This window comes from Anopheles coustani, chromosome 3 (assembly GCF_943734705.1).
Source record: "Anopheles coustani chromosome 3, idAnoCousDA_361_x.2, whole genome shotgun sequence".
Taxonomy (NCBI): domain Eukaryota; kingdom Metazoa; phylum Arthropoda; class Insecta; order Diptera; family Culicidae; genus Anopheles; species Anopheles coustani.
The window spans coordinates 19,301,072-19,327,489 of record NC_071288.1 but is presented as its reverse complement, the minus strand read 5'-3'; the positions used below and the strand labels follow the sequence as shown (position 1 = coordinate 19,327,489).

Genomic DNA, 26,418 nt, shown 5'->3' with positions numbered 1-26,418 from the left:
GTAGCAAAACGGGGAGTGCATCCAGAGTGTGCCGTACTTACCGACTATCGGATAATCGCTCATCAGAAAGCGGATGTCCTCGAGGGCGATCTTGCCGTTGTCTCCGTCATCGAACTCGACGTTGACGAAGCGCTTCTCCGGATCGGGAGAGGCAGGTTCGGCCGCCACACCAGGATAGAGGCAGCGGTACTGCTGGCTCCAGTAGGCGCAAAGCCGCGTGCCGGGGATTATTTCATCTACCGTTTTTGGTGCCACTTCCAAGATCTATGGACGGAAAGCAAGGGATTAGTATGTTTGAGTTTTGCTGACCACTCTCCGTAGCATTCCTTACCGCATCCCGAAGAACTTCCTCGCGCGACATTATGTGAGGCCGGTTGCCACGTTCACCGTCCAGCGTGACGGCGTAAATGTCCGGCGGTTGCACGGCGCTTAGACATCCGGCGTAAAACAAGCCGCCCATCGCGGTGAGGACACGCGTTTTGTCCTTGCCAAGGTGCTCGCTGGTCAGCAGGCACCGTTGGTCGATCCGTTTCTTCTCCGAGCTGCGCCGCTTCCGGTCCTTGCTGCGCGATTTCTTCCGCTTCATCGGCGGCACGCTTCCGTGGGCAATCGGAGGCGTTCCACACGCCGGCAGATGGTGTGGCTTCATCAACGGCGTTACGACGGCCGCTTTGACCGGGGATACTTTCATGCCGACGAGCGTACCGACCTGCGGTCCCCCGGCGACGCCCGTCTTCACCTTGTCGAAGATGGACGGCTTGCCGCCGAAGATCGAGAAGCCCGCCTCGGAGGGCTTACTGTTTTCGTCCTCGAACGCGAACACCCCACCGCCGGCGGGCGATTTCATTTTCATCTGCGCCTTCAGCGAACTGTCCGAGAGGTTGCTCGTGTCGTCGCTGGTGGCGCTCTCGAACTTGGACGAATGAATCGGGGACTTTTTGAACTTGGACTCGCTGATGTGATGCGGATGCTGCTGCTGCGACGGGTGCTGCTTGGCCAGTCCCAGCGTCACCGGGCCTGCCTGCTGCTGATGCAGCACGTGGCTCCAGTGGTTGTGGTGCTGCTTTTCCGGCTGCTTCTGGTGTGCCGTGTCTTTCACGTTGCTGTCCGCGACGCGCGTGTTCTTCGACGCCAGAATGTAGCCGACCAGACTCTTCGGCTTCTTCGCCACTATCGTCTCGGTGAGCGTCAGTTCGTCGTGCTTCTTCGGGATACCACCCTTGCGCTTCGAGTAGGAAAGCCGCTCCATCGAGCAGGCATCGTCGTCCTCCCGCTTGCCGCTCGAATCGGTGTCCGAGCTTAGCTTCGGCAGCTCCACGAACGTGGTCGAGTTCGAGGAGGACGAAAAGTTGGGCGATAGGGCGGGGATCGTGCTGAACTTTTGCCCTCCACCCAGTGCCGTTGCTCCACCGATTCCCTGGCCAAGCATACCGGCTCCGCCGGCAACACCACCGAACGAGCTGAGTAGACCTCCGCCGGTACCGGTTCCCCCGCCACCGCCCAACATCCCACCGGCGGCCGCAACCGCTCCGAAGCTTCCGAAGTAGGTCTTACCCATCTCCGGCATGCGCACCATGCTGCTGTTGGCCATCGGTTTCACCTTCGCGACCGCCGCCGTACTCATCTGCTCCAGCTCGCGCTTTTTCTCCTCGCACTGGCGCGTGATCCGCTCCAGGCGCTCCTTCATGTCCGACTCGATCTTGCTGAACAGCTCGTTCGCCGTCGGCCACTGGGTGCGGCAGCACCGGTGATCCTTCTCGTCCGCATCCTTGCAGTTGCACTTCTTCAGCTTCGCCTTCACCCGCGACAGGCTCTCCTTGAGCTCGGCGTCCAGCTCACCACCGTCCGCACCGTCGGTCGTGGTGCCACTACCATCCGCACCGTGCTTCCGTCGCTTCTCCGCCCGCCGTTGCTCCTTATCGTGCTTCGATTTCTTGCCCGACTTCTTGCCCGAGGTCGAGTCTTTGGAATGTTTGTGGTGTTTGCGTTTGCGCGAAACGACCAACTCCGCCGTCCCGTTGGCACCGGTCACCGTCATCACCGTCGTCTGTGGCGAACCCGCCGGCGACGAGGAACCGCCGCTCAGCTCGTGCGGGCTTGTAATGCTCTTCTCCAGCGCCTCATTGGGCGAGGATGGTGCAGAGGACCCGCTGCTTGGGCTACTGGTTGACGTGTTGCTGCTGCTACTACTAATACTACTACTACTACTACCGCTTGTACTGCTTCCCGAGCTCCCGGATGATGCCGTTGGGGAGTCCTTCTTGAACATTCCCTCCTCTTGGAAGCGCTGCTCGGCCAGAGCGCAGAGTAGATTTAATCCTCCCATCGGTTCGTCGGTCCGCAGGAATGCCTCCGGGACGGACGGTGGTAGGGCGGGTGTTAGTGGCACAGGTGTAGGTAGCGGAAGCTCGCTACAAACCACGGCCGGTGGGCCGGCGGCCGGTAGCAATGGCACAAGGTTGGCTGGCGACGGATCGAGCGGCAGCTGGGGCGAGATCGGTTCCTTCTTGATCAGGGAAGACTTCTTCTGGAACACCTCGATGCTGTGCGAAAGCAGCTCCAGTCCGCTGAGATCTACCGGGTGCTCCTGTTGCGAGGGACCCCCGTTGGAAGTTGCGGGAAGTTGTGGGGCTGACTGTTGCTCCTTGTCGTTTCGCACCGTCGCCGCTGTCGGTACGGTACTCGTCGACTCCACACCGTTCGTCGATGGCGCGCTCGGCTGGGTGGGTGAGTGGAGCTCCAACTTAGGCAGCCGTCGTTGCATCGCCACCGGTCCACAATTACCAATGGGCGAGACCATCGGGAGGGAGAGATTCTCCGGCTCAACCTGTACCGGTCCCTGCGGCTGGTTTGACACAGGACTTTTCCCGGTCGACTCGAGCTCCATGTCGACCTGATCACAGTTGGAAGCGCTGGTAGCGTTGAGCGCTGCGGACGACGCGGACATGTCCGGCTCGATGGCGGAATCGCCACTGCTGTTCATAAGCGTACTATGGCACAGAGGTTGCTCGCTGGCGAGCGCATGGAACGCCGCCGTGAGGGTCGTTTCCGTCGACATTGGCAGAGCGTCAGGGACCGTCCCCTCGGAGTCGGTACCGCACGGCGGTTGCGTGCTCTCGTCCTCACTCATCACTGGCGTGTCGGTTTGGATGTTGGCATCCTGTACCTCGGGCGGCTCGAGAACTTCCCCGTCGGCCGTGTCCCCTTCCGCGCCGTCGTGTGCCTCGACCTGACTGTGCACGTTGTTGGTGGTTGTGTCGGGTGGAGGCGTTAGGCAAGTCGCTGCCGGCAGCTCCGACGATGAATGTTGTTGTTGCGGCGTCGGGTTACTCGGATGTGCAAGTTGTCCCAAACCGATCAGGGCCGGTGTCATGGGCGGTGGAAGTGCCGATGGGGGTGGGGTGGGATTCGCAACGGTTGATCCAAGCACGCCATTTGCCGACGAACTGTCCAACAGTGGGTGACCGCTGGGGTGGGACTTTCCGGGATGATGCGGGGTGATATGGATCAGATTGCCAGGTTGGAACAACAGCTGGGACGTTAGGTCTGCCGTCGTGGAGAGTGCCAGATGGGGATGGTGTCCCGGACCTCCGGCGTTTGTCGTCGAGCCCGACGTGGTCTTGTCCAGCTCACTCAGTGTCCCGAAAAGACTCGACGTCAGATGGCTCGGGCTGTTCGAAGCACCCAGCGTTGAGGTGGCGTTCGTCGAGCAGTCTTCAATCTTGATAAATGCATGCGAGGCGGGTATCGGCATGGGGATGGTCGGTTGACCACAGGACCCCGACGTGGTGGAGGAACTCGAACCGGTCGTGCTTTGGGATTGCTTTCCGCCGCTGACCGACGATCGTTTACCGCTCGAATCCGACGACGTTAGCGCAAGATAGCGTGTACTGTGGTGAGTTTGTGTGTGTTGCTGTTGGTGGAAACGAAAAAAAAAAATACATTCAAAGACCATCCAAAAGGATATGCGCCATCCGGTCTTACCTGGTGCAGCGTTGTACTGGAGAGATAGTCCGAGTTGAGCACCTGCAGTGGAGCCAGTGGAGGCGGCTGCAGTTGCTGCTGCGGAAGCTGGGGCAGGAGGAGGTGGGGCGGCTGCATGGCCGCCGCCGATTGCGGGTACGAGGGCCACACCAGCGCTTGTTGGAATGGTTCTATGCAAGAAATATAGATTTTATCTAGCAGATTTGGCGGATTGGCTTTGGTGTGTTTGATTGTTTGACGAGTGATTTGATTTGTGTGTGTGTATGTATTTGTTGCATCGGCATAGATTCGATATTTATTTGCGGTTGATGAATTTTGTTTGATTTTTATTTGATTCGAGAAACGGTTATCCAGACCGAACAGTTGGTTCATAATAGGGCGAACGTAATCGAAAGAGGAAGAAAAATCAAAGAAAAGAAAGAAAGAAAAAAGAGAAAAAATACATACTGTTTAGTAAAAGCGGTACCAAAGCGGAAATAAACAATATTCTCTTTAACATCAGCACATTAAATAGTAAACCAATTATTATTCAAATAAAATCTTTTTTTGTTGTTGTTAGATTCCCAATCACCGAATGTAACTAAAACAAGATGGGGCAAACACGAACGTTGACCAAATTTCCGTCGAAATCATTTTAATTTTTCACGGATCGAGTCGGAAAAATGTTTCTCAAATATTTCTACCACTACTACTACTACTAAGCACCTAATATCAAGCGATCCTGTTGTTCATATTCGTCAAGTTTCCCACTCCATTTGACATGATTTGCGGTGGTGTATGCAAGAGTTTCGTGTAACTAAGCTGCGTTGGCTCACTACTTACCGATGGTGGTCGCGGCCGGGAGGAACAAAATCTGGCCACTCGGGTCCCGCACCAGCTGGAAGCCGACGGGCGGCAAGGGTGGCATCGGAAGCATCGATTCCATCGGCAGGGGCGCTGAAAAAGATTGAGTAATCGTTACGTAAATTATTGGATTCAATAACACCATAAATATTCCTCCATCGACAGAGCGCTTTTCCGTGTGGCAGGTTTTAAAATAATCTTCCTCGAAAAAAAAAACGAAAAACCCGGGATCGAACGGTAGAAGACCATCGTTACGGTGATAACTGACAATAAAAAAGAGTGTCATAAATTCTTCTGCCCAGCAGCAGGGGGTGTTCGAAGGCCGATAATGCGCCCATCTGAGACGAGGTGCAATAAAGGACGTTCGGGGTTTTATGGATGGTCAAGGCACTTGTTATGTCAGAGAGATATTTCGGGCTTTGGGAAAAGAATGTACGTGGCATTCGGTAGGAGAAAACAGAAAGTTCAAAAGCGATAACTTCTAAATAACTCCAAATTATAAAATCTTTTCGTTACGACCAACCATTTAAAAAAAAGGTGTAATTTACACTTTTAAAAAAATTAAAATGTAATTGAAATCTAAGTAAATATGACATAATAATGCCTTCAATCGAAAACGTTACATTCGGAAAAAATAACTTCAGGATTAATTCAACTGACTCACGATTCCTCTTCGTCCATCGTAAGCTCCGCCCATTTCAGCCGTTGAACGGCAAAAAATGGCGTTGTGAGGAAAAGAGACGACTAGATGTCACGACGATGGAAGTTGCAACTTTTTACTATTTTCCAAGGTGCATAAAGTTAAAAAGGTTGTGAAGCACACAATATTGACGTTTACCGAATGAAATGCCTTGTTTTTGACAGTTTCCTATGGAGTTAGAATAAACCACGATGTGTTGTACGTGTGCTAGATGATGTACATAACAAATAAGCTCTTCATAGCTGTTTCGAATGCTTGCAATGGGCACTTTGGATAGGCGAGAACAGGTTCGTCGCGTACTGATTCCCAAAATTTCCACCACAAAATTCTTTCATTACATGTGGAAGCCGCTAAGAATGGTTTTTTGTCACAAGAACGGATTAGGCCAGGCACCATACACACTTGTTAAGCCAACGGTCGACGGAAGAGATTAATTTTCTTTGCATGCAAATGGGAAGCTTAGCAAAGCTGCATAAAATCAACCTGACAGAGTTGCGTGAAAACGAGCACCCTCTCGCTGTAGATTTTATGCAAAATTAACTTCCGCCCAACACGGCCCTGCCGAAACGCAACATGATTAGGGAGGGGTGGCCCCCAATAATTATATCCTCCCATTTACACGCACGTGCATGCCTACCTACGCGCAGACAGTCTTTCCTGTTGTCGGTGAAAACTTGGGGGTCGCTTAACCGCAGCAACCAATTTTTAATTAGCGCCAACGACCACCGGCGGCCACCTGACAGAGCCGCGACTTTTCCCTCCCGCTTTTCACTTCACTTCCTCCTCGCGGCTCCGTCCCAACGTCCCAATGTGTTAATGAGTCTTCTGCGAACGTTCTTTGAGCAAGCGGGGTGTGTGAGCAAGCGTGCCGTGGCCACTTGTTTACGCCGCGTCGAAAAATGCATTCCCAACAACTGCATCCATGTTGCACCGACTCTAATGGGTACCCCATTTTCCTAGGGCTCCCCATCTGCGTCCCCAGGCTTGCCTTCATCAGCCGGTCGGATCAATAGACCATCGGGCAATATATTGCCAGGGAAAAAGGAGAGCAAAGAGAGAGACAGAAAGAGAGAGGTTGTGCAAATTCGATCGCGCGAAGGTAGTACTTTTCAGCGCGAAAATTAGCATATTCATTATCCATCGTGTTGCAGGTTGCACTACGAGCTATATGAAGAGGGGGATGACTCCGGTACTGATGATGATGATGATGAATACTTTGACTCTCCGGTATATGCATGTGCGTGCGTGCATAATGAATGGATTCAGTTGTTGTTTTTTCCAATGTAATCGAAAGGATAACCAACAAGCAGGAAAAATTAACCAAAACACCTCTCTCTCTTTCTCACTCTGCCTGTTTCTATTGGTTATCGAAAAAACCCCTCAATCCTTTCCCTGCACTCCTCCCGCATTTTTGTTGGCAGTTAGGTTGTTTTTTTTTTAACTATTTTTGTTATATTCACTGGCTGATGAGCCTCTTTGTTACTGCAAGGCATCAGTTCTACACTGCTTGTGCGTGCGTCCTCCTATTTTTCCCTCCCTTCCCCTCCAATTTTCCATTTTTCGTGCACAGTATTTAAAGGCCCTTAAATGCAACGGGGAGCATCATGGTGTGATTAATTTTTGTTAAAGGGAATTTTTAATTACAATTAGAGTTGTGTATTTCAGATTCAGATTCATGAATCTGAATGAATCTTTCAACAAAATTAATGAATCTGAATCGCTGAACGAAAGATTCATGAATCTTTGGGGATTCATGAAGATTCATGAATCTCTCGGGATTCATGAATCTTTCGGGATTCATGAATCTCTCGGGATTCATGAATCTCTCAGGATTCATGAATCTCTCAGGATTCATGAATCTCTCAGGATTCATGAATCTCTCAGGATTCATGAATCTCTCAGGATTCATGAATCTCTCGGGATTCATGAATCTCTCGGGATTCATGAATCTCTCGGTATTAATGAATCTTCATTGACTAATGAATCTTCATTGATTAATGAATCCTTAGGGATAGGAATCTTTAGGGAACAGCAAAGCGCGATAGAGGTAGGGGAGTTTTGGGAAATATATATTACATTTGAGCACAAATTCGGCCCAAAAAGTTTGTTGAATTTTGACACATTTGTTTAGTTACGTATTTCATTCAACCTTGGTTAGTTTGGCGCAAAAGAAATTCACTGAGAAAACAAACTAAAACAGACAACGACGATGTTTTGCCCCACCGTAGGAGGTATATATTTTCCCATCATCTCCTATTTTAATGAAGTACACCCGGTTGACAAAAATTCAAATTTTTTGCAGCTGTCATGTAGTAACAGCAAGTTTTTCCATGGCAGATTGCTGGGACTCTTGCTGGAACTACATGATAGCAGTAAAAAATTAAATTTTTGTCAACCGGCCAGTTTGTTTTCGTTTCGGCACCGGAAAAACGTTGGTAAGAATATCAATTAAAACGGAGTTTTATAACTGAACTACATTTCAGAAGAGTAGAAATAAGTAGTAAAACAAAAACTCCGATGTTTCGTGGAGAATATTGCTCGTTTTGTTCGCGTTTGTGTTTCGGTTTGTCTACATTTTGTCCAGTTGTCGGTTTGTTTACGTTTTGAATTGACATTTGACAAGAGCTAAAGCGACGTCGCGTTTTTCGCGAGCTAATTTACCAAACTTAACCGGGCCGCTACACGAACCGAAAACTCCAACCGAGAACTCAAAAACCGTATAAGTTTACGTCAAAATCTTCTCGGTTCGTGTAGCCGCGTTTTGTGGTACCAATTCTGTGAGCCACGCTACACGAGCCGCAAACTCAAAACTTTGCGGCGCAACGAGGTTTTTGTTTTTGATTTTTCAGTTAACTCAAAAATCTTCCTTCAAAGCAAACAAGATCTTATTTCAATTCACACAAAAAGTAAAAGATGGATAATCTGTTGAAGTGTGGCTAACTACCCTATCGCGGGTCATCGAGTTGAGTACCCAAAACTTGCAACAACGCAACAGGCGTATTGTGCGGAGGCAAGAAGATGGCAACCGTTTGCTGGACAATACTGTAGCAGAGCAAGCAAATGAAACTATAATTAACTTTCTTCGCATGAAGAAGGAAGATTTTGATGTTCTCAAGTTACATAAAAAGTGGTAGAATAAAATATTTTAATCTTTATCATTAAACTTTTTGAAACTTTTAGATTTTGGAATCAGTTGGTGGGCCGGACTTTGCGAACCCCTGATCTATAGTGAATTTATAATTGATATTCTAGCTATAAAATAACAAAATATTAACTAACCGTAACTACAAAAGAAACACCTAAATTTATCACCATATGTTCGTTTATTTTGTTTTTGAGATTTGTTATGTTTACATTTATTTCTTTTTCGTCTTCTTCTTCTGACGCATTTGAGTTTTCGGTTAGCTGCCAAAAACTTCTCGGGTGCAGTTTTCAGCTCACGGAGCTGAAAAGTTTTTGACGTAAACTTCTCGGTTGTTCCCCTCTTCTCGCCGAGAAGTTTTTGAGTTTTCGGGTCGTGTAGCGGGGCTCTAAAATTTCGAATCTTCCCGACGTCTAGATAAAAAGTTATTTGGTCTGAGTACAGGAAAACGGAATCTCCCATACAAAATGTATGGACTACCCGGGTAGTCCGGTTGAACGTTTGAGGGGTATCAACCGAAAAACTCGAATAAAAATTATTTAAATTCCTTGGAAATTTTTTTTTATTTAGTAAAACGATAGAAAGTGAGTTTTTCTAGGCATTCTAAAAGTTTCATGCCGATACGCCAATCCAATCCAGAGTTATTTAAAAACATAAATCCAAAAACTACCCAGGTAGGCGGTTGAACGGGTAACGGTTAACATGTCTATAAATAATATGTATAATTAATAGTAAAGATATATTATCAAATATATATATTATTATATATAACGTCTGGAGTATGCGTTTCGAGTATGCGTTCTTGCTAAGCGAACCGATCATGCGTTCCAAGTGCATTCTTCGGTAATCGTAACTACATGAAAGCTGCAAAAAATTTGAATTTTTGTCAACCGCAACCACTACATTAAAATAGGAGATGATGGGAAAATATATACAGTCTGACAAGAAAGTATCCGTACAGTCACCAATTTCAACTTCAAGCCTAGTTATCTCAGCGACTACGTGACCTAGGACAATCATTTAAACGACATATCGTAGATAAACTTCTATTCTATCCAATGAGGTCTTAACATTTCGAAAAAGTTACTTGTAGGTCACTTTGTTCTATAGAAACCCAAAAAAAGGCTCAAAATCGATGACAAAAAAGTATTCATACACCCGACTTTCTTGACCAAAAACACCGGTTTGGTGAGGTTCTAGTAGTCAAAATATCAGCCTAGTCATTATTTAGAGTTATCAAGTGTCTAAAAGTATGGCGGCAACAATTTTATATCTATTATTTTTATATTTTAACGTGAAATGGCCGGTGAAACTAGGCAAACAGCTGCAACCGATAGAGAACTATCTTTTTCTTGTGATGTAAAGGGAACCTAACTTGGCAAGTTTATGAACCCTGTGAAAAATCTCATGCTAAGTCTCAGGAACTTATAATTCGTCGAATTAACCAGGATGCAACTAGACTAAACCCTGCAAACAGACACCTTTCGTGGTTACTCAATCGCTATGGGAGGGTGATTGCTCGAAAAGCTATTAAGTTCTTCATACTTCGAGTCCTCAAACATGACGAACGAAGTGTCTAGTGCATCAATCATATGATTTGGATTTCAACTCTTAAGAAGGTTTTTTGTAAATAACAATTACATTGCATTATTGTAAGTTGCAAACTTTTCATTTCCTAGGAAAGAATAAGAAAGACTGGGGATTTGCAAATCGCTGTATTTTGATGCCATTGGCGTGTCAATGTTTTATACACTATATACAGACAAAATTAAGCAATTTTGGCCAAAAAACGAGTAACAATAGACACCAGACGTCGAACTCAACCATCATTACGAGCAACGTTGTTCCAACTATAAAACACAGTAGTTGAGAGTTTGTGTTATGGTGTTCCATTAAGACCATTAATCGAACTGGAAATATTGAATTAAATATGAATCATCTGTGGGACATAGTATACTTCGCCCATTTTGTCACTTGGACAAGCCAGGGCTAGGTTAAACTTTAAATGTTCAATAATATGCTCTCTGAGTAAAATAACGATCCCAAGAATAGACCATGTATTGTCCAAGAAATACCACTTTATGAGACCGTACAAGTGTTGACGATACTCCCAAAGTCTACGGACTCGATCTCTGTACAACATTTGTCGAAAGACCCCTTTAGAAACATTATAGAAATCGGGTCAAATTTCCAGCATCTTTCGAAAAAAAAAATGATGCCTTGGCACTTGCTGGCCATTATTGAGGCAAGTGGCATTGATTGTAACATATTGGCACATCAGGTACCGATGGCACATCATCAATACTCATCATGTACGGATACTTTTTTGTCATCGATTTTGAGCCTTTTTTATGGTTTCTATAAAACAAAGTCACCTACAAGTAACTTTTTCGAAATGTTAAGACATTATTGGATATAGTAGAAGTTTATCTACGATATGTCGTTTAAATGGTTGTCCTAGGTCACGTAGTCGCTGAGATAACTAGGCTTGAAGTTAAAATTCATGACTGTACGGATACTTTCTTGTCAGACTGTACCTCCTACGGTGGGGCAAAGCATCGTCGTTGTCTGTTTTAGTTTGTTCCCTAAAGATTCCTATCCCTAAGGATTCATTAATCAACGAAGATTCATGAATCTCTCAATGAAGATTCATGAAGATTCATGAATCTGAAGATTCATGAATCCCGAAAGATTCATGAATCCCAAGAGATTCATGAATCCCAAGAGATTCATGAATCCCGAGAGATTCATGAATCCCGAGAGATTCATGAATCCCGAGAGATTCATGAATCCCAAGAGATTCATGAATCCCGAGAGATTCATGAATCCCAAGAGATTCATGAGTCCCGAGAGATTCATGAATCCCGAGAGATTCATGAATGATTCTGAATGAATCTTCCGTAAAAGATTCATGTGAATGAATCTCGTCGAAAGATTCATATGACCCAACACTAATTACAATCTTTGGTTTTCCACTAAAGAAACTAAAACTAATCACATTCACCGGCTTCACACAGCCACTAATAAGCATGTTCGTTGTGAATGTGTGCCATGCAGTGTGCGTAAAGAGGATTTGCTTTTTTTTTCTTCCTCGCCTTCGGCGGCTACGATGTTCACACACTCCGCCGTTAGGCCATAAATCTACTCGCGCTCGCGCCTCCATCAAAAAGAGTGGAGGGCGGCACGGCTGGGAGAAGGGCAGCAAAACGAACGAATGGCAAAAAATGCAGCTTAACACAGACACACACGCACGCACCTGCATTCGCTGAGGTTGTTTTCTGTTGCTTTTAGTGCATTTTTCTTTTTTTTTTTGCACGTCTTCTTGTTATTGCACAATCTACCTCTTCACTGTGTGTAGCATTTGTGTTGGTGTGTGTGTGTTCGTATGAATTATTTATAGTAAAAATATTCATATTTCATCGTGATGCAACGCATGTCGTGTGCAGCGGTAAAAACGCACACGTAAAGTCCTCACTTCCTGTGGGGCACCTTCTTCTTCCACCGGTTCCTGTTCCAACCAGAAGGTCGATGACGTACAGAAGCAAAACAACCAATCCGGTGGCAGGAAAAAACCCTGGCCACTGGCGGGAAATAAAATCATGTACAGCAAAGAGCGTCAGCAGCGTATATTGGCGCTGGTTTACGAATCAAATGGAGGGTTTTTATCGCTCGTCCGTACGCTCAGTCGTTGTAATCCAAATGTATATGTATGCACGGTCTGCAGGAAGGATATTCGCCATACAAATTGGGGAGTGGCTTGAACATACGAGAATCGTCGTCATAATTTGCGCGTGGAGATATTCCAAGGCATTTTGTAGCAATTGTACCACCTTAGTTTGTTTAAAAGTATTTTAGATTAAAAAAGAGATTTATTTGCATGTACTCCAATGCGCAAAGGACACTTTTCCTCCGTTCCGAAATCAACAAACACCAGTAGCAAAAAAAATTATCACACCTACTGCACATCGTTTCAGGGAATAATTCAATTTCTCGTTGAATGCACCCGATTGATTCACCATTTGTAGGTTCGTCCCGACACTTCAATCTTTAGCCTGTTCTTTCGTGGACCTTCATTAAACCAGCCTGACTTTTACGCACCAGTAACAAGTGTTTTTTTTAACCTGGACGGTTTGGGTCAGTTTGATATTCCGTCGTGCACTGCACGACTCAGCAAAAGGTGCACCTAAATTGCATTCATTCGGGCTAATAAGAAGCTATTGATGATATGCCCCCTTCACTTCTCACGCACGAAGCTTTGCAATAGTTTGCAATAAAAATCGGTTACACTTTTTTATTTTGCATGGTAGCGATAAAAAAGCAATAGAAACGCGTGCAATTAATGATAGTCTCATAGTTTTCACATCACGAGAAAAAACCCTCAGTACAGCGAGGAGGGAGATTCAAATCGAAGGCAAATGGCATCGGGGGAGGTAGCGAATGAACGTATTCATTAGAATTCAATTCATAAATTTAAAACCTTATCTCGGACCGAGCTTCCATCGGGTCGTGATACTGCGGGGCCGTACACGCACGCACGAAACCCACTCACTTAACCGGACAAATCCACAAATCGTGTAGCGAGCGCTTAAGCCCCCTACAGTATGTCCTTGTGGTGCTAGTTATCTTTGCGCGACTGTGAAATGTCTATTGCCGGCAATTCCGCACCACCGCCACCTCAGTACCCCCTCAGGGGGCCTTTAGCAGGGAATAATATTCCACTGCAATGCGACACCCGTGCGACTAAGAAAAACGAGATTTAATGGGATTTTTAATCGGAGCTTAGTGTGTGACCGTCCACCACCGATCTCGAGCGTTGCCGGGGAAAAAAGAACAAACTCCTCGTGCCTTCGTGAGCGGCAGGTTTGCACTAGCAAGCCCTCGCAGGAGAGTCGAAAAGAGTACGGGCCCTTGAGGAACCGTGTCCACCAATTCGACGCCCTCGAGCGGCTTGGGATAAAGTTTTCTGCATGGAGAATGAGCGGGCTGCGGGGGATTTGCTTTACAGAGAAGTATGAATATTTCATTGGATAAATGTCTAATTTATGCTAACTTCTTTTCGCTTTTTTTTTCAAAGGACCCCAACCCAACGTACGATCGGAACATTCTAAAACGACAAAAGGACGGAGACACATTAGTGGTAAACTAACTAGTTTGGAGGCAATGAAAGTGGAAATCCATTACACGAGATAGATGGAAGTGGATGAAAGAGTATTTATTAAGGAATAATTAAACCTTTCCGTACGCTCATAAAGTCCCTTCCTTTCGGTTGAAATGTTACGGGAGAGCAGTTGAAGACATACAAGTTGTGTTGGGATATGTTGGTTGGAGGAATTATGATTTTATTTGTTACGATGAGCGGTTCGTCAAGCTGGACACATTTATTACGATCGGTATTGATATGTTTTCGGTGGATTTATTTTTATTAACGTCATAATTTCTGAATGCATCTTGATTTTCAAACCCTTCCCCCCCCCGTAAACAATGAAAATCATTCGATATGCTATCCCCCGGAAAGTTTTCACCCACAAAAAAGCACCTCACCAAGTGGAATTATGAAATGCCAACCGGTTCTAAATGTATCCCCCCCGTTCGCACCCCCCCCCCCACCCCCCCCCCCCCTCTCAACTCGAAATCCCGGCGACCGGTAGGGTCATAAAAATTAGTGGGACTAGAAATAAAACACGCCACTTCAAAGGGCTTCCCTGCCAACGGGGTCGGCCGCTCCGGAAAAGGGCTTCGGTCGGAACTTTGTCGGGAAACTATCGTTTAACGACCGACGACTGCGAGAAGATCGAAATCGAAACCGACCGGTCTAGGCCGAAGGTTTCGCGCCGGGGACGGGATGAACGTGGGGGATGCGGGAATTATAATAACTTTTCCAGTCAATTGTGCAGCCGTATCAGATCGGGAAACCCTCTCGCAGCAGTGCTAGAAACGAAACAGTTGCCGTGTACCGGTCGTAGACTTTCGATGCGGTCTCCCATCCGTGGAACCGTGATCGGCCGGTTCGGAACGATCGCTTCACTGGAATTGTCTCAATTTTTCAGCCTCGCAAGATAGCAATCGAATTCGAGCGGGTACAAAATAAAGGAAAACCCATGGGCAGCAAAGCAAAGTGGAAGCCACTCGGCGGCAAATATGCCTTTACGCCGATAGACATGCTCCACACGGCAACGGTGAAGGTAAAATCCAATAAACGTCAATGACTCTGTAATGTCGCACCGACTCCGGTGCCTATTTGCGACCGCTTTTGTATCGAATCGAGCTGGGAAAATGAAGCTCGAGTCAAGTTTCTTTTTCCTCGCCCAAAATCGATGGCCGTCCGCGTTATCAGAAATGTCATCATTGCAAGCTTCTGGCAACATAGCCGTGGCTGTGAACGTTTCGCGTCCATCGTGGGGCAGATATTTTGAGAGCCAAAAATAAAAGACTACGAGCGATAAAAGTTAATGGACGTGCAGATTTTATAGATGCAAAAAACGCTGCTTTCGTTATTTGATCGTAGACTTTGGTTAGTTTTTCTTTTACTTAAAAGCACCGGGCTCAACACCACAAAAACCTTCCTATTTCATCCATCCCATAGAGCCAGGACACACCTTTTACAACATGTTTTACGCCGGAGAACATCGCGTGTGGAAAAAACAAGTTCACAAGGCCCTGTCTGTGTAGGAAAATTGATGGACGATGGTGATGGCGAAAAGTGCACCGAGGTCCATTCGTTGCAATTAAACGCACTCGCAGCACAACGAAGAGGAAGTCCTCTACCCTTAACCCTCCGTTCCTAGGCCGCTGCTAACTGCCTCCAATTACACTTAATTGGTTATTCTATGCCTTCGGTTCGGACGTTAGCCCGGCCGATTCCGGCAGAGCGTATCCTTCCGATTAGCAAAAGACAGCAACAATTGTTTGATGTTCTTTTGATGGGTCCTATGTCTAGCGGATGGATTTGTATCCTAGCACGAAAGGATAACATACACACACGGCTCGACACGTGCAATGGCGGACGAAAACTGAGTAGATGGGATGGAAATAACTGGCTTTAGACGGGATTGGAAGGAATAGAGGAGATGGAAGCGATGATGTAAAATCGTGCAACATCAGTTAACATTTGTCTTTTCTTTTTCTCAACCACCTCAACTTGTGATGTTTAGGTGAAAGAATAGCAGTTTTTTGGTGCGTCTTTGAATTGGTTTGAAATAACGTCCGTAAAGTTTGATCGGTTGTCGGTTATACCATTATACCAGACAAAATTGGTGCCGAGATTGCAAAATGTAAATAAAATGAGTTCTAGTCAAGGATAGCATCGTTTCTTGCATTTGATAGGGAATTTTGAAATTCATTATTTCGTTGAAAAAAAAACTGAACACGTTGTACCACACTGAATATTATTCAGAAACGTTACTTCATTTGCTTTGAAAGTTAAAATTATGGAATAAAATCTCAACACAATAATCTATCGAGCCAAAAGCTAGATAGGAACGGCTGCACAGGACACGATTGTTTCCAATTAAATGTTGATTAAAAGTTACCTCGAATGTAAGAGCTAACACCTGGAATGCAATAGGAGTTCCAGAGTCGTGATTTTTATCCAAAAGATGTGTCCTCGGAACCTACAATTTACTGATCAAACAGTACCGGCACCTGAAGCACGAACAGATTACACCGGACATTTGGCCACTTCTTCAGGAACGTGCCGGGAAAGTTATGAACAACTTCTTCCCCGCCCCGGGGGATGGGTGGAAACCGATTTAAAATGGTGAATCTTTTAATTGGAAAAACCATTGGTAACAATATTTGAGTTTCGTCCATGCTTGGCTCCGTTACTTCGATGTGAATCCTTTCTTTCACTGACAGTGAGCCATAGGTTTTCCACCGGAGGGCCAGAGAGCCTTACGTCGAGTGCTCACCCTGCTTTCCCCCAGACCGTACCATCCCGGACAAAGGACGCGAAAGTTTGGTCGGAAAACGTGCCCCGGGACCCATATGAAATGGGACTGGACACAACAATGGTGGCAGCAGTTTGAAGCCGAAACGGGGCAGATTGTAGCAATATTGTTTCGGACTCGATCATCATGAAAAAGACAACCCGGTTAGACGTTTCCTCGGCGAAATGGGAACATTTTTATTAGACCCCGGCCCTCCTCTCCACCTCACTGGGGGGTCGGTCGTCGCGTCCCTCGCTCCCCCGGTCGGTGAGGATTTCCAGGGTAACGAAGCGCACCAGGCACACCGACGACAATCCAATAAAGGATTAATTTGCCATGCTTCGTAAATTGTGAATGCTGCCCGTTCACTAGCTCCACTCGATGAAACTTCGTGGGGGAGAGATGGAAATTAGAGCCAGACGGGTTCGAGAGTGTTGTAAAACTTTTTGCTGCCATTTGACGACTTGGGTTTTTGGGGGGGGTGAGGGGGATGCGCGCTAAATAAGTTGTCATCCGATGGGTGGATTAAACATTACACCATTTGGCTAGCCAACGTTACGCTGGCGTACGTTCGGTATTTTTCCTCTTTCTGTTTCTGTGAATCTATGTAAAAATTGGATTTATTGGTTTTAGAGCCGTAATGATAAATTGATTTCAAATTCTTTTGTCGCCTTTCTATGCTATCCTGGTGTTCTGAGAATGAATCGAGTAAAATCAAAATTGTTATAAAACATCGTTTGTTATGCCATAAACGGTCGAAAAAGACACATTTGGGGAAGCGAAGCGTAATAATTAACAACTTGCCTATTGAATTCCCGAACCGAACGAGAGTATGACAGTAACAAGCGTTACCACAATGTCGAAAATCTCCTTCACTCGGACACCCAAAATAAACAGCGCACAAATCGGTGTGACATTTATGACGGGGATAATTGCATCGGATTGAATCTTCCGTTCGATTCCTTTCCCCCTTTCCTCGTTAAAATGAAATTCGAAGGCCACACATCTGTCCAACCATTCCGAGAGTGCCGGTGGCAATTGACAGACGCGTACATCAAAGGATTCGATACGGTTCGAACCACCATCATGAAAAGTGCACGCCAGCATTCAATTCGGTTCGCACTTGTCAAGGGGAAACTTGTAACCATCTCGTCGTGGAGAGGGAAAGTGAAAATAAAATGAACACGAACCTTCTAAGCATGGTCGGCGGAACCGGTGGCCGTATTTAGGAGCCATAGCCTTGGTAGGCTTCCTGCCCTCCTTTGTAATGGCAGAAAATTAATGAAATCTCGTCAGAGTGACAGCTTTCTGTCAGTCAATAAGCGTATTTTGTGCTTCAAATTTTTGTCCTCTCTCCTTGACCGAGGGTAAGCGTGGTATATGAGCGAGGAAGGAAGGCAATCTTATCGGCACCCATCGGCGGCTGGAACGGGAAGATTATTATCTGTGGTTACGGTGGGGTGGACACACACACACACACACACACCCCCGAGGGAACCGAATGTTGAGGGAGGAAAATTGCTTCGTTAGTCTTGTTTTGTGCCACGTCTGCCAATATTTACCAAAGTGCAGTGTGCTACATCGGTGTAAGGATTCCCGGCATTGTTGCCATTCGGTTTTGGAAGTGGAAGTTTTTCGCCATGCCAATTAGAAGTTTTCTCCTTGTGGACAAACAAAACTGTTGAACGGGATTTATTTGTCACCCTTGGTGCGCGCTAAAACCACCATAAAGCCCAGTTCCAGTTGACGGGACGCGATGCGTGGTGAAAATTGGAAAATTATACTGCGTTACTATGCGTTGGGAAGTTTATCAGGGCTTCACGGAATAGAATTGTCGACATTGTGGCATGTTTGCGTCTACAATTTCAATAGATTGTTGTAATAATAATTCCGTATTCTAAAGTTGTCATGGAAATGCTATTCCGTCGTGAATTTCTAAAGGACCAATTTTTCCCTTCGAATGCCATCATGTTTTACGTTTTCGGTGCATAATTGTTCAATCAAACCGAAGCGAAATGAGATTCCCGCGCACTGGTGTTAAAAGGCACACACATTCTCCTCATAATTAAATAATGATACCGGCATGTTCAGGCGTAAAAAATGAAACCGACCGGATGAAATGGTGTCATAGAATTTTAGCACCACGAATACACGACGTATATTTCTTTTAGACCCTTTTGGTGTCAGAAAATACTACCGAACACCATCACAAAGACGACCATCACCGCCGTCGTCGTCGTTGACCATCATCGAGGGACCCTCCCGCATGCAAGCGCGGATCTTTCGATGATGTAATTAATTGCCGCCTTCAGATTAACTGCTGTGTTAAATATATGTTAATGCCATGTAGATTGGCAGGCCGGAAAGGCGAACAGAATTCTTCGAACAAGTGTGCCAATGAGGCGGGAGACTTTCGACGAAGAAAGAAATAAATTCCCGCCCGAGCGAATCGAATCAACCGGTCCTGCCGAAAATGGCGTCCGCTGCAATGGGGGTATATTTTTCTATCCCTCACCCAACGTTGTAAATGCAGCATGCGTTTCGTGCCTCCAAGGGGGTACTACATTAGGAATAATTGTGAGTGAGTCAGCGGCGAACGCCATCTCGACGGGGTTTTCTTAATTCTTTTTCTTCCAGCGAACCTATAAAACCCATTTAAGATACGGAGAAAACGTTTCACCGATCATCGGTTTTACAGCGCATACGACGGTGCAGTGTGTCAAATGCATATTCATATGGCTTCTTCGCGAAACGCATTGCACACACCACTCCACTCCATGGTGATGGACAGCCTCGGGATCCTAATTGCAACTTTATTGCCCAAGCGTTGCGTTGCATTTTTATGACGATGAACAAAACCATTGCACCGTGACGATCGGTAAAGTAAGAGATGCGAACCTCGGATCGCAAATCCTTCGGCACACGGTAAGAATAATTCAATTAAACAGTCGATCAACGTCGTAAAAATACCTCCGCGGCTCAGTTTTCGAATTAATTTGTCGAAATACTCTTAAAGTGTAACCGCGCCTCAAAGAGGTGGAAATCCCTATCGGAAGATTAATCATGCGATTGGAATGGCAAAACCGGCGGGGGCGTTAAATGGTTGTAATGTAACCCACAGGCTCGTTTCAAGGTGTACCATCATTGTGGAACCATTCTACTAGTGCTAATATTAATGCCATAAATTAGCAAAACGCTTCGAAAGGCACATTGCAATTGGCGATCGCAACACGATAAGCTTGTTTGGTTTTTCACCCGTTTGTGAGTCGACCGTTCAGTTTGCAAACGATCGCTCCGTGATTGGCTCCCCGGCCGAAGCAGCGATCCGATCCGATGGGCGGAGCAACGATTCCCCAACGCCCCAGTAAGTTAGAGGGGGAGCGGTAAAAAAATGGAGAGAATGAGAAGGGGAGAACCCCCGTCTTTCTAAGCCTCCCTTAATTTTGTGTGAACCGGTTACAAAATAAATTACCAAGTAACGATCGCGGGGAAGAGTAGGGATACTGGAAACCAGCGATGGGAGGGTACTTACCAGGATACTGCCAGAGGGCGGGTGGCGTGCGGACGGCATTCTGCACGGCCGCGTTGGTCACGCCCATCGTGACCGCGTCGGACGAAAGCGGAATCATGGTGCCGGAGTTGGTGCCGGTGAAAAACATGTTCTGGCTTCCTAAGCCCGGCGTTGCGCAGCCTACTTGAACACACACACACACACACACAGTGGTGTAGATGATGATCGCGTGACGTTTGGCGGCGTGGTGTTGGTGCGCGTTTTTTTTTTTTTTGTATCATGTTGGTTGAAATGCATTTTACATTGATCGATGATGTTTTGTGGGCCGTCGGAACGTCGAAACGCGCCGGAGGGAAAACGGGCAAGCCGCGCGTGTGGATAAGGCGTTCGGGTTTGATGAATCGTTTGCCGTGCGCGGTGCATATGAATGAGCGTGAATGTAGCGTCATTATCATCGCGATTGCCATCATCATTATCATCAGCATCAGCATCATCATCAGCAGAGATCATCGTCACACGTGGCGCGTGGAGGAAAACAGAAGCGACGAGCGGCGAAATGTAACGAAAGAGAGAAAACAGAAACAGAAAAACACAATGAGTGGCCGTGTTTTATGTTGCGTCGTGGAAAATGTGTGTGTGTGGAAATTCGATGCGATTAACGTGCAACTTTTGATCTCCAACCTACGTAAAGTAAACTCTCTTAGGATTCGGGGAAAAATCCTACCTAGATCCGCTGGTGTGCTGCTGGTGCCGTTGATCGAGCCACCGTTGGCGGCGGCAACAGCGGCGGCCGCTGCCGCCAGCCCGATGCCGAACCGGTTCAGCTCTTTGGTTTGGTGCAGCTGCGGGGAGGCCGCGCCGGCGGAGCTCTCCTGAAGGCGCTGGCGGGCGACGGCAATGCCGACCGGAATGCTGGCGGCCGACGTCGCGCCGACGGACGGATGCTGGTGGCTGGTGGTGGCGGAGTTGTTGGCGGCCGACGCTAACCCGAGGTGATGGTCCATCGTGGCGGCACTGAGCGGCGGTGGCGGGGGTGGTGGCACCGGGTGAGACCCGCCGGTGCCGGGATTCGAACCGCCTCCTGCGCCGCTGCCTCCGACGGCGACGCTGCTGAGGATGCCGCCGCCGGTGGTCAGTATGCTGGTCCGGGCGGAGCTGGACGCCACGAAGTGGCCACTACTACTGCCGGTGCTACTGCCGGCCGACTTCGGGGAGGACGCTTCGAGCTTTATGATGGCATTCAGAGCGGTCGTCGCGTTTGTGGTGGCCTCGAAGCTGTTCGATGTCGTCACCTCGGACACTTGGCAAGGTTCACGTTTGATCTGTTGTTTGTCGACGATAAATAGGAAGATAGGAAAGAGAAAAACACCTATGAATAATTGTACAGAAAATCAACCGAAAACATTTTGCTAAGTTGCTTCATTTCAATTTGATCATTTATGCTCGGTTTTGGGGGCGCAAAACAGACTTTCTTCTGCTGGCAAGCCTTTGCCCGGGAATGGTGCAAGTGAACGGAGGGGATTCGGTTTTATGGTCGATGTTTAAAAATTAAACCCTCTCAAGAGGACGAGGGGATTACACTACGCTCTTGCGCTATGGTACCCGAGGATAAAATAACAAAAATAACATAAAATTCTACTGGTCAGTGTGCGCACGTACCCCCGCATTCCGGTTAGAGAAAGGGATAACCATAAAACCAAAAAACAAAGGGTAACCCATAAACCCTTAAATTCAAGCGTGAAAGCCGGAATGACCGTCTTAGCCGACCCCAAAAGCCGCCCAGGCCGTTGGGTGAACAAAACACGCCTTCTACAGTTCGCGGCGACCCCGCCGCACGCGGATGGCATTCGAAGACGCAACGGGGTTTTTTTTAACGTCGCTGCGCGCCAGAGTCAAAGTGAGTGTGCTTATAAATAATTAATCAAAATCACCGTTAGCGGACGGCGGCGCTGCGGACGTGCAAGATTTAAGAAAATCCAACGCGACGATCGTCGAAAGGCAGGGACTTGGACGTTGGAAGGGCCGAGGATGTACGTAACCCAGTTGACAAGCGGGTGGTTCTTGGTCTTGCAGACTTAAAAAAATAAAGCACCGAGTCGAGGGGCACCTTTACAGCACTTTTCACCATATCATTCCAAATTCAAATTCAATATCTAACTCTTTTCAATTCGTAGGTAAGCATCTACCGAATGTAAATTACATCGATGGTAGTTTTCAAGTTCGATTAACCGAGAAAACTAGCTGGAAGTCATCTTGAACTGCTCCTAGTTAGTTGTTCGGGACGATACCATTTTCTATTCACCTTGTTACCTTGTCAGGAACGTCTCTTTATTCGGGACTTGTTACCCAAACATGGTGTTTGTTAGTTGCTTACCAAAATCTTGGAATTATACACTGGATAATGCTGTAAATTGTGACCTTAACAATACTCTTTCTGAACCCATTAGGATTGGATGCACTTTTGGAAAGGCCAAACCATCAACTCGATTTTATTTCGCTAAAATAAGGCCACCTCCGTATGGTTCTCGTATTTTAACGTTTTGCAGATTTTAAGACTCTTTCCATCTTGGGCGTAAATTGTAGAGAGCGCGGACAAAGGAATGAGTGGAGGTGGATAAACACTCTAGTGTCCGCAAGCCAGCATGAAACACGAAACGGCATTACAATGCACTCACCCTGAGAACCAGGTGCACTGCAATACAGGTTGCATTAAATCTCTACGCTATAAAGTGCATTATCATCATCACTCCATCATGGGTGGGTAGAGTAATGTTTTTTTTAGAGCTTGTGGGACTTTCGTAAGGCTTTTTTCTGTTGTTGTTGCTGCAACTAGTGGATACAAATTCAACTCACAAAGTTTACAAAAGAGAAGAAGTAAAACAAAAACGATTCAGAAGAGAGCGGAGGAGAACCGAAACCGGGAAAAATTTCAAACATAGCCAAAAAACAAACACATCAAAGAACGTAACTGCAAAATGCCACCCGTCAGCCTTGCATCAGATGCAATTGGCTCGGCTCGGTTTGCAGGAAGCAGTGACCGCGCGGAACGAATGGCCGAAGCTGTTGTTAATAATTTCCCGAGACGCCTTAAAAATGACCAGTAGCAGCAACAAAACTGTGCGACACAGAAGCACGAGACGGAGGAGGGAGTAAAAAAGAGCACTCTGGTTATTAAAAAAGGAAAGAAAAAAATGCGAAGGAAAACTTTGAAAATCTGCACCACCTTTTCCACCGTCCCCGGCGTTCCCCAGCAAACGTCACCAACCTTTCGGTGAACTATTCGCGGAACGTAATTAAAAAATTAACAGCCCGCCACGGTCCACGAAGCGGACGTATGAATAACGGGGCGGAATATAAAATGCGGCACAAGAAATATGAAACTGCGCGCGGGGTGGAAAGAAGAAAACGCTGTGCAAAATGCAACCAAAACGGCCGGATTGCAAAAGTGCATTCGCTTGAGATGCCCTTTTCAATGGGAATGGGGGTTCGAGAAGCGGGAGCGGAAGCGAGGGTCAGTTTACGGGGCAGAATGTGGGAATGTTTCCTTGAGGACGCAGCACAGCACACACAACGGGATGTAACGATTCGATGGTAGAATTCGTTTGCGATTCACCGGAACGGTTATCCCCCCCTCCTCCGGGTTGGCTTCCGTGGTGTCCGTGTTTTAAGCGAACGATCTTACACCACACCACCAAACCTCTACTGACTTCCCTCTCCCTTCCCAGTGGCATTATGTTTTTGTGTGACACAATTCCTACACGCTGCCCCGAGCGGTTGGCGGAAGGAGGTGCATCTCCTGGCCAGAGAGGATGCAACAACTGGTTTTAGGAGACAACAACAAACAATGACATGCATGTTTCTGTTGCTGTGGCTTTGGAATTACGTTAGCCTTTTTTCTTAACACGATTTCCACATTGTGAATTTATAATTGTGCGACCAGCGCAAACAACAAAATGCATTTTCACGGGTGCAACAACAACAACAACAGCAGTAGGGGGCTCTCGTTCCGCGGGCAGACCTCAGGATAGAGAAATGAAAACACAAACAGGCTAAAAAAAAATGGTTCCACTAAAGATCGCCAACTTTGGATGCCTTCGCGGGGAGCGCTGAGAATGGAAATGCTGCCAGCCGTGAAGAAGGGGAGGAAGAGGAGGAAGAGGAGGGGGCTGGCTAGGCTGGACAAAGGGCCAAACAGGAATGAGTTTGCCCTGTTTCACTGCACTTTGATCGATTTTCCCTTCTGTTATTTACTGCCCAACAACGAACTGAACTGAAAAACTGAAGAATGTTTTGTTTAAGAGAGCGAGGGAGATAAGAAGAAGAAAAAGAACCCAATGACAAACATTAATTAGAGCCATCAGGCGGAATTCTATACGGGCTTATTTGCATTAGGTTTTGTGGTTAGTCGGAGGTGAAAAAAAAACAAAGAATCAACCACCCGTTGTCAACTTCTACATCCCCAAAGCTCATTATGCTTCCGCTGGTTCCGTTCCCTTGCGGACAACTTTTCACGCGTTGAAGTTTTCAGCATTCCAGCAGCTCTTAAAAGGATCTCACGCGAACCGAACGGGTCAAGCTAATAAGCGGGCCATTGTTTATAAGCCTTCTGACATAACAAAACCCTCGTGACAGCAAAAAACTGTGATTCCACGAGGAATGAGATCTGGTTTGGAATTGCTTGTTTTATACAGCACTCATTAGTTTGCAAAATGGCGCAGGACAGCCGGGAAGGACTGAGAGACCAGAGGATCGAATCGTCGGCTTCAGTAACTTACGTGAACAACGGCCTTGGTGTCCGTGTCACGGCTGGTGGCGGATGGTGGTTCGTCCGTGCGATCGAACTTTAGCAATCGGCGCTTCTTCGTCGGAAGTCGCTGTTCAGCCGGTGGCGCCGCTCGGACGTCCGGTGACTTTGGCCTTTGGCTCGAGCTTTCGGGAGGAGCGGCTTCACCGCCCGCTTCCGCCTTGGCTTTGACGAGCGCCGAGTGGAGGGCCGCCCAGCGCCGCCGTGGTCTATGATTGACGGCCTCGCTAGAGGGCGCTGTCGCGTTGTCGCGTGCCGCAACGGTCGTACTTGTCGCCGGCGATGTGCCGTACTTCTCCCCGGTCCGGTGATGCCTCGACGGTTCCTCTGCAGTGCGGAACTCGGGCGCGGTGGCCGCTTCGAGCTGGCGAGGGAAGTGACCCGGCGGGGTTGGCTGCCGTGGAGCGTGTGACGTTTGGTGCAGTAGCGATTGGTGGCTGATGACGTGCGGGGAGGACGTCGTCTGCTCCTCGAGCCGTGTCGTTTCCAGGAGCAGCGAGTGAAGCTTACGCTTCAGCCGACCGTACGCCGACGGGGAGGAGGGTGTCGTGGGCGATGCCGGACGCGGCCGTGCACCCGGTTCTTCCTCAGCGCCCCGCCGTTCTAACGGGGATGATGATTTATTGGAGGAGGAGCTTGCCTTAACGTCATCGGCCAGCCGTTGGAGGCTGCGATTTTGGACGTCTCTTTTGGCGTACGCTTCGTCGTACAGACGATCGTCGTAGCCGTCCTCGGGTGTGTTGTAGCTGTCGTAGCCCGGAAAACGGTACGCGTCGCGATTGCCGTTCTCGTCCGCTCCGTTCTTATTCACCTTCGGACCTTTGGCGTACCGGTGGTGCTTCTTGTAGCTCGGGATCGGAACCTGACCGCCGGAACTAACGCTCTCGGGAGAGTTGAGTGCGAAGCTGCCAACGGAGGCTGCCGCCGTCGCTGGCACCAGTGCGTTCGATGGTACCTGAATCGGAAACAAGTACGTGTACAAATGACATCGAGTTGCGAGGGGTTTGGCTTTCACTTTCACTCCGCGGGGTTTTTGTCTCTCGCGTTGGTGGCGAAGCAACATTGGAAAACGAAAATCAAACTCACACCGAGCAGAGCGAGGGCAAAACGGATGGGCTCATCGGAAAAAAAGCCAGAATGCATCACAAATAGTCGAAAACATCGGCACGGATAAAACAATAATATGAGTATGTGTGAATAAAAAAACGGAACCAAACAAATGCACAAACATAGCACAAAGGATGAAAAAGAGCATTAGGGACAGACAGACAGAGGGCGTCGAAACGAAGGAAGGAGAAGTTTTGCGTTTGATCGAACATCCGATACAGATAATATGGGGGATTGATAGTAAATGCATTCATTGACGATCACTTTACTGAAAGTTCAAAGCAAAATGAAACTTCACCAGTGATGATGTACCGGTAGGTTTTTTTCCCGAGCTAGTTCACTACATCGCACCAGCTTTGTCACTTCGACAACACTCTGCAGTTCTCGGTGTCCAAAATTACA

General features: G+C 47.3%; 1 protein-coding gene across 1 annotated transcript in view; it reads right to left on the bottom strand.

Annotated features, from left to right (window-relative positions):
- The window catches only part of LOC131272375 (protein winged eye), a 64,530-nt gene that overhangs the window by 4,421 nt on the left and 33,691 nt on the right, over positions 1-26,418 (bottom strand). The window contains exons 4-10 of the mRNA XM_058274093.1: positions 24,881-25,864; positions 20,830-21,427; positions 20,127-20,285; positions 4,807-4,920; positions 3,985-4,199; positions 332-3,913; positions 42-264 (exon numbers count right to left, since the gene is read on the bottom strand). Of these exons, the coding sequence (XP_058130076.1) occupies positions 42-264; positions 332-3,913; positions 3,985-4,199; positions 4,807-4,920; positions 20,127-20,285; positions 20,830-21,427; positions 24,881-25,864 (5,875 nt within the window). The remainder of the gene's footprint in view (positions 1-41; positions 265-331; positions 3,914-3,984; positions 4,200-4,806; positions 4,921-20,126; positions 20,286-20,829; positions 21,428-24,880; positions 25,865-26,418) is intronic.